The sequence below is a fragment of the Leopardus geoffroyi genome, chromosome B3 (assembly GCF_018350155.1).
Source record: "Leopardus geoffroyi isolate Oge1 chromosome B3, O.geoffroyi_Oge1_pat1.0, whole genome shotgun sequence".
NCBI classification, from domain to species: Eukaryota; Metazoa; Chordata; class Mammalia; order Carnivora; family Felidae; genus Leopardus; species Leopardus geoffroyi.
In genome coordinates this window covers 147234925-147249470 of record NC_059337.1, presented here as the reverse complement: position 1 = coordinate 147249470, position 14546 = coordinate 147234925, and the positions used below count along the sequence as shown (strand labels likewise).

Sequence of the window (14546 nt, the reverse complement as noted above, 5' to 3'; positions counted from 1 at the left end):
ACAAAAGCAATAATGAACTATTGGGACCTCATCAAGATAAAAAGCTTCTGCACACTGAAGGAAACAACCAACAAAACTAAAAGGCAACCGACAAAATGGGAGAAGATATTTGCAAATGACATATCAGATGAAGAGTTAGTATCCAAAATCTATAATGAACTTACCAAACTCAACACTCAAAAAGCAAATAATCCACTGAAGAAATGGGAAGAAGACATGAATAGACACTTTTCCAAAGAAGACATACAGACGGCTAACAGACACATGAAAATATATTCAACATCGCTTATCATCAGGGAAATACAAACAAAACCATAATGAGATACCATCTCACACCTGTCAGGATGGCTAAAATTAATAACATGAGAATCAACAGGTATTGGTGAGGATGCAGAAAAAAGGGAACACTTTTGAACTGCTGATGGAATACTGGTGCAGCCACTCTGGAAAACATTATGGAGTTTCCTTAGAAAGTTAAGCCTATGACCCAGGAATTGCACTACTAGGTATTTATCCAAAGGATACACCAGTGCTGATTTGAAGGGGTACATGCACCTCAATGTTTATAGCAGCACTATCAACAATAGCCAAATTATGGAAAGAGCCCAAATGTCTATTGACTTATGGATAGATTAAGATGTGGTATATGTATACAATGGAATACTACTCAGTGATGAAAAAGAATGAAATCTTGCCATTTGCAATGACATGGATGGAACTAGAGTGTATTATGCTAAGTGAAATAAGTCAGTCGGAGAAAGACAAATACCATATGATTTCACTCATATGTGGAATTTAAGAAACGGATGAACAGTGGGGAAGGGAAGGAAAATGAGATAAAAACAGAGAGGGAAGCAAACCATAAGAGACTCTTAAGTACAGAGAAAAAACTGAAGGTTTCTGGAGGCAGGGTGGGCTAAGTGGGTGATAGGCATTAAGGAGGGAACTCGTGATGAGCACTGGGGGTTGTATATAAATGATAAATCACTAAATTCTACTCTTGAAACCAACACTACACTGCATGTTAACTAACTTGAATTTAAATAAATAATTTTTTTAATGTCTTATAGTGTTCAATGTATAGATCTTTCACTTCCTTGTTTAAGTTTATTCCTTGGTGTTTTGGCCTTTTGATACAATTATAAATGGGTTGTAGTCTTAATTTATTTTCAGATCATTTCTTGATATGGTATAGAAATGCAATGGACTTAGGCATGTTCATTTTGTATACTGCAACTTTACTCAATTTGCTCATTAGTTCTAACAGTTATTGGTGGTTTCTTCCTGTTTCCTGTATTCAAGATCATGCCATCAGCAAACAAAGACAGCTTCACTTCTACTATGATTTGGATATGTATTATTTCTTTTTCTTGCTTAACTGCTCAGACACTAATGGCTAGGAGTTCCGTTATACAGAATAAAATGGCAAGAGTGGGCATCCTTGTGTTATTCCTAATCTTAGATGAAATACTTGTCAACCTTTTACCATTGAGTATGATGTTAGCTGTAGACCTGTCATATATATGCCTTGATTATGTTAAGCGATGTTTCCTCTATAACCAGTTTGTTGAGAGAGTTTATCATGAAAGGATGTTGCATTTTGTCAAAGGCCTTTCCTGAATCTATTGAGACGATCATGATTTTCATCTAACTTTTTCTAACGTGGTGTACCACGTTGATTATTTCTGGATGTTGAACCATCCTGCATCTCTCTGGTAATTCCATTTGACCATGGTGTATGGCCCTTTTAATGTATTGTTGAATTCCGTTTACTAATATTTTGTTGAGCATCTGTGCTCAATAAATATTTTATTTGCTAATATTTTTTTTTTAATTTTTTTTTCAACGTTTATTTATTTTTTTTGGACAGAGAGAGACAGAGTATGAACGGGGGAGGGGCAGAGAGAGAGGGAGACACAGAATCGGAAACAGGCTCCAGGCTCTGAGCCATCAGCCCAGAGCCCGACGCGGGGCTCGAACTCACGGACCGCGAGATCGTGACCTGGCTGAAGTCGGACGCTTAACCGACTGCGCCACCCAGGCGCCCCTATTTGCTAATATTTTTTGAGCATTTGTGCATCTATGTTTATCAGGGATATTGGCCTGTAATTGTCTTTTCTTGTCTTCTGTGGTTTTGGTCTCAAGATAATGCTGGCTTCATAAAATTAGATGAAATTATCCTCTCCTCTTCTATTTTTTGGAAGAGTTCAAGAAGATTGGTATTAAGTATTGTAAACATTTCTCTTAAGGCCAGTTTGGTGGTGATTGACTCCTTCAGCTTTGCTTGTCTGCAAAACTGTCATCCCTTTTCCAATTCTAAAGGACAACTTTGGTGGATAGAGTGTTCTTGGTCGACAGAGTTTTTTCTTTTGGCACTTTGAATATATGATGCTGCTCCCTTCAAGCATGCAAAGTCCATGGTGCAAAATCTGCTAATTATGGAGGTTTCCTTGCACATAACAAGTTTCTTTTACCAATGGGGTGCCTGGCTGGCTCATTCAGTTAAACATCTGACTCTTGGTTTCAATTCAGATCACAATTTCACAGTTGTGGGATTGAGCCCCACATCAGGCTCAGTGTGGAGCACAGAGCCTGTTGAGATTCTCTCTCTCCCCCTCTCTGTGCCCCAGCCCACTCATGGCTACATAAATATCAAATCATTTTTGAACACCCAAGAAATTTATCTGAGGACTGAAAGAGCAAAATTGCACAACCAGAGTTAGGAAAAAACGCCCACATCATGTAAGATAGGAGCTGTGAAGAGTTGATTTGGGAGAATAAAGAACTGTAGGTGCTATGAAGGGGAGGGAAACAGAATCATGGAGAGAGAGAGAGTGACAGCACGCATAGGGGATTGCACAAGAAAAATTCTTCCCCAAAATGATTGGGAAAATTAGAGGGGCTAACTACTACAAGTTTTTATAAGCAGCAAAGTCTGAAGTTTTAGAAGTCCGCCATTGCTAGCATCATATAGGTGGACCTAGTGGTGCTCCTGTGGGGAAGGAGGGCAGAGGCCCAGGAGCAGGCAGTGTGGTCTGAAGATCCCTTGACTTGCACGGGGAGAGACAGTTTCCCATCTTGAATTGCATTTTGGAGAGGCGGCATGGCCTCTCCGGGGACAGAAGAACTGGAGGTGCCAACAGCCACCCTGTTCCCTAGCGGAACGAAGACACTGACTGAGGGCAGCAAACGTTGGCATCAGCATTGTGCTACACTTTACCATAAACTCCAAACCGCTTCATAGTCATGCTACTGTTTTTTGGGGGACAAATCAGCAAACAGCAAAGGCAAAGTGAGACCCTCCCCCAGAGGATCGGCACGGGTCTGCATCATGTGGGTCCCTAAAATTTGGAGCTTGGAGTTCTGAAACCCAGCCATACACCTGAGAGAAACTACAAGAGCACTGTGCCACCTGGCATGTGGGAAACTCTGATGCAGGCAGGATGAAGTCAGGGATCTGGCAGAAGGTGGAAATACAAGAGAGGTGATTGTTTGCTCTTCTGTGGGGGATTTCTGAACAGTGGTGGGGTTGAGCTCCCCATTGAAGACAAGAGAGCAGAGAAATGTCATTTTCCCTCCAGCCCATCAGCACTTACCAACTTCAGTGAGCAAAACAGTTCTAGACAGTGGAGGCCAGACCTGCTGACACCAAGCCCCACCCCCTGCACCTTACAGGTGCATCTCCACTAGGGCAAGTCCTCCTGAGAATCAGAGCAGCAGAACCCTGCCAAGGAAGGCCAGCACAACCCCCCTGCATGCACCAAGTTGACTAATCATATGGTGCTGCAAAGCTTCACCTCTCAGGGAAACAGGGTCTAGTTTCTTTTTTTTTCCCTTTTTTGGACCTCTTCTTTTAAAAAAAATTTTTTAATGTTTATTTATTTTTGAAAGAGAGAGACAGAGTGTGAGCAGGGGAGGTACAGAGAGAGGGAGACACAGAATCCAAAGCAGGCTCCAGGCTCTGAGCTGTCAGCACAGAGCAGGACATGGGGCTCAAACTCAGAAATGGTGAGATCATGACCTGAGCTGAAGTTGGACACCCAACCGACTGAGCCACCCAGGAGCCCCTTGGACCTCTTCTTAATATAGGCATTCTCTCAGGAGCAGGAATAAAACAGTCTTTCCTAACAACCACACACACAAAAAGGTGATCCAGATAAAATGACAAGGTGGAGGAATTCACCCCAAAACAAAAAACAGGAAGAAGTCGCAGGCAGGGATTTGATCAATATATAAGTAAGATGCCTGAATGAGAATTTAAAACAATAATCTTAAGGATACTAGTTGGGGTTTAAAAAAGCATAGAAGATACCAGAGAATCCCTTGCTACAGAGATTAAAGAACTAAAATCTAGTCAGGTTGAAATTAAAAATGTTATAACCAAGATACAAACATAAATGGAGGCAATAAAAACAAAGATGAATGAGCAGAGGAGCAAATTAGTAATATAGAAGATTAAATTATGAAAAATAATGAAGTTGAAAAGAACAGGTAAAGAAGGGCAATTGGATTATTAATGTAGACTTAGAGAACTCATCAATTCCTTAAAGCACAGTAACATTCATATCATAGGAGTCTGAGAAAAAGAACAGAAATAAAAAGGAGCAGAAGGTTTATTTCAGCAAATTATACCTGAAAATTTCCCTAATCTGGGGAAAGACACAGACATCAAAATCCAAGAAGTAGAGAACTCGCATTAAATTCAAAAAATCCAACCATCAACAAGACACATAATACTCAAATTCACAAAATACACAGACAAGGAAAGAATCCTGAAAGCAGCAAGTAGAAAAAAAACTCCTTATCATAGAAGGGAAAACAGATCAGGTTCCCAACAGACCTGTCCAGAGAAATTTGGCAAGCCAAAAGGGAGTGCCACGATATATTCAACATGCTGAATGGGGAAAATATGCATCCAAGAATTCTTTATCCATCAAGGCTCTCTGTCATTCAGAATAAAAGGAGAGATAGAGTTTCCCAGATAAAAAAAAAAAACAAACAAAAAAAAACTAAAGAAAGGAGTTTGACCACTAAACCAGTCCTGTAAGAAATATTAACAGGGACTCTTTTGTTAGGGAAAGAAAAGACCACAAGCAACAAAGACAAGAAAGAACAAGAGAACATTACCAGAAACACCAACTTTACAGGTAATACAATGGCACCAACCTCATATCTATCAATAATCACCTTGAATCCAAATGCTCTAAATGCTCCAATCAAAAGACATAGGGTATCAGAACAGATTAAAAAAAAAAAAAAAAAAAAAAACAAGACCCATCTATATGCTGCATGCAAGAGATTCATTTTAGACCTAAAGACACCTGAAGATTGAAAGTGGGGGAAATGGAGAACCATCTACCATATGAATGGATGCCAAAAGAAAAGTAGATTAGCAATATTTGTATCATAAAACTCACTTTTAAACCAAAGACTATAACAAGAGATGAAGAAGGGCATTATATCATAATTAAGGGATCTATTCATCAAGAAGGTCTAACAATTATAAATATTTATGCTTCCAACTTGGAACACCAAAATATATAAATCGATTAATAATAAACATAAAGAAACTTATTGATAATAATATCATCATAATAGAGGACTTTAACATCCCACTTACAACAATTGACAGATCATCTAAGATGAAAATCAATAAGGAAATAATGGCCTTGAATGACACACTGGACTGGATATACTTAACAGACATATTCAGAACATTCCATCCTAAAGCAGCAGACTATACATTCTTCTCAAGTCGACATGCAACATTCCAGATTAGATCGCATACTAGGTCACAAATCAGTCATCTACAAATACAAAGACTCAAATCATACCATGCATATTTTCAGATCACAATGCTATGATACTTGAAGTCAACCACAAGAAAAAATTTGAAAAGACAACAAATATATGAAGGTTAAATAACATCATACTAAAGAATGAATGGGTTAACCAGGAAATTAAAGAAGAAATAAATACAGGGAAGCAAATGAAAATTAAACATGACAGTCTAAAACCTTTGGGATGCAGCAAAGACAGTCCTAAGAGGGAAGTAATACAGGCCTACCTCAAAAAGAATGAAACATTTCAAATACACAACCTAACCTTACAATTAAAGGAGCTAGAAAAGGAAAAGGAAATAAAGCCTAAATCCAGGAGAAGAAGGGAAATAAAAAAGATTCGAGCAGAGGGGCACCTGAGTGGCTCAGTGGGTTGAGCATCAGACTTCAGCTCAGGTCATGATCTACCATTTTGTGAGTTCGAGCCCCGCATTGGGCTAGCTGCTGTCAGCATAGAGTCTGCTTTGGATCTTCTGTCCCCTTCTCTCTCTGCCCCTTCCCCACTGGTGCTCTCTCTTGAAAAAAAAAAATTTTTTTAAGATCAGAAATCAATGATATAGAAACAAAAAAAAAAAAACAGTAAAATATATAAACTGTGGGTTCAGCTTTTGGCTTTGTCCAGCAAAGCCAAAGATGGAAGAAAGGATTACTCAAGACTCCACAAGTCAAGAGAGGTGAGATGGAGGCTAAGGAAAATCTCCCTGAGCTTCTCTCAAGCTTCTGTATTTATTAGGCACAATTTATAAGGAAAACATCACACAATATGTGTTACATGTGGTTACATGCCAGAAGAACACAGAAAGCATAGAAAGCAGGCAAAAAAAAAACAAAAACAAAAACAAAAACAAAAAAAAAAAAAAAAAAACAAGGCATTCCCAAGACTACAAAAGAGCAGATGCTGAAAACAGGGTGGATAACAAGGTAAAATATTCCATAGATGACATGGTCTAAGGAATTCATGAGCACAGGCAGGAACCAACCCCTAAATACACTTTAACCAGATACTGGTTAGCTGTTTTCAGTATGGCCAAAAGCAGTGTAATGTGTTCCCTATAACCTCTTAACCCAGAAAATAGCTATTTGATTTCCCACATATCCCCTTTTTTGTTTGAATAGTCTTCTTGTTCATCGGAGTTGAGGAGGGCAATCAGTTGTCATTCACGACCTCTTGAGGAGGCCACTATTGAGTAGATCATTCAGAGGGCTATGAGAAATACAATCAAGATTAATAAGCAAAGAGCTCCAATAATCCAAATATGTAACTTGAGGCCAAGGAAACAGTAGGTTGGATTCAACCATTTCACATTGTCAAATAACTCGTGTTCCACTCATATCTGTGTTTCCTGTTGAGTATCTAACAGTTGTTGATGCAGCTGTAAAGACAGAGCATTAATCTCAGACTGTAAATTGGTGGAAAAATCCTTGTAAGTGTTTTTTCACTAAATCCCAGGAGTGGTGAGACGTATTATACTGTAAGAAAGTGACACAAATATTGTCATGTTGCCAGTCACATTGTATATTTTGACGATCAGCAAGTGCCTGTTGGCAGTCCCCCATCCATTGGAGTGCTGCTTCTGCAGCATGCGGTCTCTGCATGATGCCATTATCAATCTGTGACTCCTCATTGCTTGGGTGATGTTAGTCATTATGTGATTGACTACTTTAGAAGTATGGATAGACTCTGTCAGGGAGACAGCTACAACAGAGGCTGTGGTAACATGACAACCAATGAGATAAGGAAGACAACAAGCCATCCAACAAATCTTTTAGGCCTCCACTTAGAAATGGCTTGGACTGGAGGGAGGAGCCAAGATGGCAGAACAGCATGGAAGAATTTTGTGTGTCTCGCGTCCATGAAACACAGCCAGACCAACACTAAACCATCCTACAAACCTAGAAAACTGATTGGAGGATTAGCACAACAATCTGCACAACCTGAACCACAGAATTCAGCAAATACGTGGCGTGAAGAGGTGGCCTTGGGGAGCGGGAAGCCACAGCAAGGGAGGTGCTTTTGCGGGCAGAGAGAGGACGGAGACTGGGGAATGGGGGAGAATACGGGAAAAGCACCCCTCCCCAAAAGCAGCTGGAGAGAAAGTGGAAAATTGGAAATAGCCACAGGGACTAAACTAAAAAGGGAGAAAGGAGAAAGGAGAGGGTTTAAATTCCATTAAGACTGTAAACAAGGGGAGCACAAAGGCTGCAACTCCGCAGCTCAATATCTGGCGGTGCTCTGGTGAGAAGGGAGAATCCCAGGAACAGAGTGGGGTCTGGGAGGTTCTCAAGCCACACGGAGAAAAGTGGTTCCACTGCTGGAAGGACATTTGGTAGAAACTGTTGAAGCCGCCTGGTCCCAGCAGACCCCATAAAATGGCCACACTCACTGGTGCTGGAACAATGTCATTAAGGGTGAAGCCTAGCACCAGATGTGTGTTGTGATTTTCCATAATCCCTGAAAAGCTGCTGCTACACTGTCTCGCGAACATTTTCTGGGACGGGCTGGCACCTGTCCACAGTGTTGGGGCACCAGCAACAACATGGTCCAGCGAGCATTCCTGGCTGCAGCTGACATTTGCCCATTGATCATTCAGCCATTGCTGGGTGAGACCCTCCCACAGAGGGAAGGAGGGGGTCAAAGCCACAGTCCTTTGGAAGTAAAGGTCCGGAGAAAACAGCCGCATCTGAGACAAAACTCAGGAGCAAGGTACTGCCTGGGGCCTGGTCACAGAGAGTGAAGGAGCAGGGAGTGGACAAGAGCTGAAGACAAAGGACGGGTGCATGATTACTGATCGGGAGAACAGACAGGGTAGCTGGGTGGCACCATTTTCACCTTTCCCGCGCATGCGCATATGCACCTACAAGCGCCACAACAATCCACATCGGTAGGCTAGCACCGCCATCTAGTGGAGAGCGGAGCCATTACACTGAGCCCCGCCCAACTGGGCCAACTTCACTCTTCAAGAACACAAGTCTCACTGCCAGCTTAGTTTGTGGACTATAAAGTGCTACATAGTCTGACTTCTAGGGGAAAACGAAGTAATTTCAGTCCTACTTCAATCTGTTAGCAAGTCCATCTATTCAATTTTCTTTCTTTTGTTTTCTTCTCTTTTACACTTCTTTTCTTTTTCTTGATACAGAAAGAGAAAAAATTAATTTTTATTTTCAATTTTTATTAAAAACATCTGTCTTTAATTTTTATTACTATATTTTTTACTTGTGGGTAAATTTTTTCAATTTCTATTTTACTTCCATCATTTTATTTCAGTCTATTTCAGTGTATTCACCTTTTCAAAGTTTCAAACGATTCCCTTTTTTTCTTTTTCTTTTTTCTCTTTTTTATTTCTTTTCTTTTTCTTGAATTCAGAAAGAGAAAACCTTCATTTTTTAAATTTTTTTTAATGTTTATTTATTTTTGAGACAGAGACAGACAGAGCATGAATGAGGGAGCATCAGAGAGAGAGGGAGACACAGAATCCAAAGCAGGCTCCAGGCTCTGAGCTGTCAGCACAGAGCCCGACGCAGGCCTTGAACTCACGAACCGTGAGATCATGACCTGAGCTGAAGTCAGAGGCTCAACTGACTGAGCCACCCAGGCTCCCCAAGAAAAACTTCATTTTTACTTTAAATTTCTATTAAAAATATTTTTCTTTAATTTTTTTACTATATTTTTTTCTTTTATGTAATTTTTTTCAAATTCTATTTTACTTCCATCATTTTATTTTAGTCTGCTACAGTGTATTCACTTTTTGAATTTTCAAATGATTTCCTTTTTTCTTTTTTAATCTTATTTCTATTTTTTCTTTCTTTTCTTTTTCTTCAATACAGAAAGAGAAAAATTCATTTTTATCTTTAATTTTTATTAAAATATTTTTCTTTATTTTTTCTACTATATTCTTTACTTTTGTGTATATTTTTTTCAAATTCTATTTTACTCCCATCATCTCATTTTAGTCTACTTCAGTGTATTCATTTTTTCAAATTCTCAAAAGATTTCCTTTTTTTCTTTCCCCCACCCTTTTTTTCTCTAATCTGTCAAATCACTTTCAACACCCAGACCAAAACACACCTAGGATCTAGCATAATTTATTTGATTTGTGTGTGTGTGTGTGTGTTTAATTTTTTAATTTTAATATTTTTTAATTTTAATTTTTCTACCTCATTAATTCCTTTTCTCCCTTCAAAATGACAAAATGAAGGAATTCACCCCAAAAGAAAGAGCACGAAGAAACAACAGCCAGGGATTTAACCACACAGGTACAAGCAAGGTGTCTGAACCAGAATTTAGAATCACAATAATAAGAATACTAGCTGCAGTCAAAAATAGATGAGAATCCCTTTCTGCAGAGATACAAGAAGTAAAAAATAACCAGAATGAAATTGAAACTGCTATAACTGAGCTGCAATCACGGATGGATGCAGCGGCAGCACAGATGGATGAGGCAGAACAGAGAATCAGTGATATAGAGGACAAACTTATGGAGAATAATGAAGCAGAAAAAAAGAGGGAGATTAAGGCAAAGGAGCATGATTTAAGACTTAGAGAAATCAGTGACTCATTAAAAAGGAACAACATGAGAATCATAGGGGTCCCAGAAGTGGAAGAGAGAAATAGGGGTAGAAGGGTTATGTGAGCCAATTATAGCAGAAAATGTTCCTAACCTGGGGAAAGACACAGACATCAAAATCCAGGAAGCATGGAGGACCCCCATTAGATTCAGCAAAAACCAATCAGCAACAAGGCATATCATAGTCAAATACACAAAATACTCAGGCAAGGAGAGAATCATGAAAGCAACAGGGAAACAAAGTCTCTAACATACAAGGGAAGACAGATCAGGTTTGCAGTGGACCTACCCACAGAAACTTGGCAGGCCAGAAAGGAGTGGTGGGATATATTCAGTGTGCTGAATCAGAAAAATATGCACCCAAGAATTCTTTATCCAGCAAGGCTGTCATTCAAAATAGAAGGAGAGATTAAAAGTTTCCCAGATAAACAAAAATTAAAGGAATTTGTGACCACTAAACCAGCCCTGCAAGAAATTTTAAGGGGGAATCTCTGAGGGGAGAAAGGATGAAAATATATCTGTATAAATAAATAAATACCAAAAGCAACAAAGACTAGAAAGAACCAGAGAACACCACCAGAAACTCCCACTCTACAAGCATCATAATGGCATAAATTCATATCTTTCAGTACTCACTCTAAACATCAATGGACACAATGCTCCAATCAAAAGACAAAGGGTAACAGAATGGAGAAGAAAACAAGATCCATCTATATGCTGTTTACAAGAGACCCACTTTAGACCTAAAGACACCTTCAGGTTAAAAATAAGAGGGTGGGGGGGCGCCTGGGTGGCGCAGTCGGTTAAGCGTCCAACTTCAGCCAGGTCACGATCTCGCGGTCCGTGAGTTCGAGCCCCGCGTCAGGCTCTGGGCTGATGGCTCAGAGCCTGGAACCTGTTTCCGATTCTGTGTCTCCCTCTCTCTCTGCCCCTCCCCCATTCATGCTCTGTCTCTCTCTGTCCCAAAAATAAATAAACGTTGAAAAAAAAATTTAATAAAAAAAAAAAAGAAAAAAGAAAATAAAAATAAGAGGGTGGAGAACCATCTATCATGCTAATGGCCAACAGCAAAAAAAAAGCCGGAGTAGCCATACTTACATTAGACACTCTAGACTTTAAAATAAAGACTGTATCAAGAGATGCAGATTGGCATTATATCATAATCAAGGGGTCTATCCACCAAGAAGACCTTGTAAACATTTGTAAACGTGTAAATTGTAAACATATATGTGCCAAATGTGAGAGCACCCAAATATATAAATCAATTAATCACAAACATAAAGAAACTCGCCGATAAGAATACCATAAGAGTAGGAGACTTCAACATCCCACTCACAACAATGAACAGATCATCTAATCAAAAAATCAACAAGGAAAGAATGGCCTTGAATGACACACTGGACCAGATGGACTTAACAGATATATTCAGAATATTTCATCCTAGAGCAGCAGAATATACATTCTTCCCCAGTGCACATGGAATGTTCTCCAGAACAGTCCATATACCGGGACACAAATCAACCCTAAGTAAGTACAAAAAGATCAAGATCATACTGTGCATATTTTCAGACCACAACTCTATGAAACTCGAAATCAACCACAAGAAAAAATTTAGAAAGGTAACAAATACTTGTAGAATGAAGAACATCCTACTAAAGAATGAATGGGCTAACCAAGCAGTTAAAGAGGAAACTAAAAAGTATATGGGAGTCAATGAAAAACATAACACCACAACCCAAAACCTCTGGGATTCAGCAAAGGCGGTCATAAGACGAAAGTATCTAGCATTCCAGGCCTTCGTAAAGAAGGAAGAAAGATTTCAGATACACAACCTAACCTTAGGCTTAAAGAGCTGGAAAAAAAACAGCAAATAAAACCCAAAACCAGCAGAAGATAGGAAATAATAAAGATTAGAGCAGAAATTAATGCTATCGAAACCAAAAAAAAAAAAAAAAAAAAGAACAGATCAATGAAATGAAAAGCTGGTTCTTTGAAAGAAGTAACAAAATTGATAAACCACTATCCAGTTTGATCAAAAAGAAAAAGGAAAGGACCCAAATAAATAAAATCAAGAATTACAGAAGAGAGATCACAACCAACACAACAGAAATAAAAACAGTAATAAGAGAATATTATGAGCAATTATATGCCAATAAAATGGGAAATCTGGAAGAAACAGACAAATTCCTAGAAACATATACATTACCAAAACTGAAACAGGAAGAAATAGAAAATTTGAACAGATCCATAACCAGTAAGTAAATCAAATTAGTAATCAAAAATCTGCCAAAAACAAGAGTCCAGGGCCAGATGGCCTTCCAGGGGAATTCTACCAAATATTTATGGCAGAGTTAACACCTATTCTCTTGAAGGTGTTCCAAAAAATAGAAATGGAAGGAAACTTCCAAACTCTTTCTATGAAGCCAGCATTACCTTGATTCCAAAACCAGACAAAGACCCCACTAAAAAGGAGAACAATAGACCAATTTCCCTGATGAACATGAATGCAAAAATCCTCAACAAGATATTAGCCAACCAGATCCAACAATACATTAAAAAAATTATTCACCACCACCAAGTGGGATTTATACCTGGGATACAGGGCTGGTTCAATACCTGCAAAAAAATTAACGTGATTAATCACATCAATAAAAGAAGGGACAAGAACCTTATGAGCCTCTCCATAGATGCAGAGAAAGCATTTGACAAAATACAGCATCCTTTCTTGATAAAAACCCTCAAGAAAGTAGGGATAGAAGGACCATATCTCAAGATCATAAAAGACATATATGAATGACCCAACGCTAATATCATCCTCAATGGGGAAAAACTGAGAGCTTTCTCCCTAATGTCATGAACAAGACAGGGTTGTCCACTCTCGCTACCATTATTCAACATAGTGTTGGAAGTTTTAGCCTCTGCAATCAGACAACACAAAGAAATAAAAGGCATCCAAATTGGCCAGGAGGAGGTCAAACTTTCACTCTTCACAGATGGCATGATACTCTATATGGAAAACCCAATAGATTCCACCAAAAAACTGCTAAAATTGATTCATGAATTCAGCAAAGTTGCAAGATATAAAATCAATGCACAGAAATTGGTTGCATTCCTATACACCAACAATGAAGCAACAGAAAGAGAAATCAAGGAATTGATCCCATTTACAGTTGCACCAAAAACCATAAGATACCTAGGAATAAACGTAACCAAAAAGGTGAAGAATCTATACGCTGAAAACGATAGGAAGCTTATGAAAGAAACTGAAGAAGACACACAAACATGGAAAAAGATTCCATGCTCCTGGATAGGAAGAACAAATACTGTTAAAATGCCGATAGTACCAAAAGCAATCCACATATTCAATGCAATCCCGATCAAAGTGACATCAGCATTCTTCACAGAGCTAGAAAAAATAATCCTAAAATTTGTATGGAACCAGAAAAGACCCCGAATAGCCAAAGAAATCTTGAAAAAGAAAACCAAAGCAGGAGGCATCACAATCCCAGACTTCAAGCTATACTTCAAAGCTGTAATCATCAAGACAGTATGGTACTGGCACAAGAACAGACACTCAGATCAATGGAACAGAATAGAGAACCCAGAAATGGACCCACAGACATATGGCCAACTAATTTTTGACAAAGCAGGAAAGAATATCCAGTGGAATAAAGACAGTGTCTTCAGCAAGTGGTGCTGGGAAAACTGGACAGTGACATGCAGAAGAATGAACCTGGACCACTTTCTTACACCATACACAAAAATAAACTCAAAATGGGTGAAAGACCTCAGTGTAAGACAGGAATCCATCAAAATACTCGAGGAGAAAGCAGGCAAAAACATATTTGATCTTACCCACAGCAACTTCTTCCTCAACACATCCCTGGAGGCAAGGGAAACAAAAGCAGAAATGAACTACTGGGACCTCATCAAAATAAAAAGCTTCTGCATAGTGAAGGCAACAATCAGCAAAACTAAACAGCAACCAACAGAATGGGAGATGATATTTGCAAATGACATCTCAGATAAAGGGTTAGTATCCAAAATTTACACAGAACTTATCAAACTCAACACCCAAAAAACAAATAATCCAGTGAAGAAATGGGCAAAAGACATGAATAGACACATCTCCAAAGAAGAC

The 14546-nt window shown here is 38.9% G+C and overlaps 2 long non-coding RNA genes and 2 gene segments (V, D, J or C); 2 read left to right on the top strand and 2 right to left on the bottom strand.

Annotated features, from left to right (window-relative positions):
- LOC123584377 overlaps positions 1-14546 on the top strand; it is a 271648-nt gene that overhangs the window by 127262 nt on the left and 129840 nt on the right. The window contains 1 exon segment of the C gene segment in view: positions 3394-3414. Within this exon segment, the coding sequence occupies positions 3394-3414 (21 nt within the window).
- LOC123584376 overlaps positions 1-14546 on the top strand; it is a 105004-nt gene that overhangs the window by 12692 nt on the left and 77766 nt on the right.
- The window catches only part of LOC123584388, a 180578-nt gene that overhangs the window by 99978 nt on the left and 66054 nt on the right, over positions 1-14546 (bottom strand). The window lies entirely within an intron of this gene.
- LOC123584386 overlaps positions 1-14546 on the bottom strand; it is a 92625-nt gene that overhangs the window by 12325 nt on the left and 65754 nt on the right. The gene's annotated exons all lie outside the window — the stretch shown is intronic.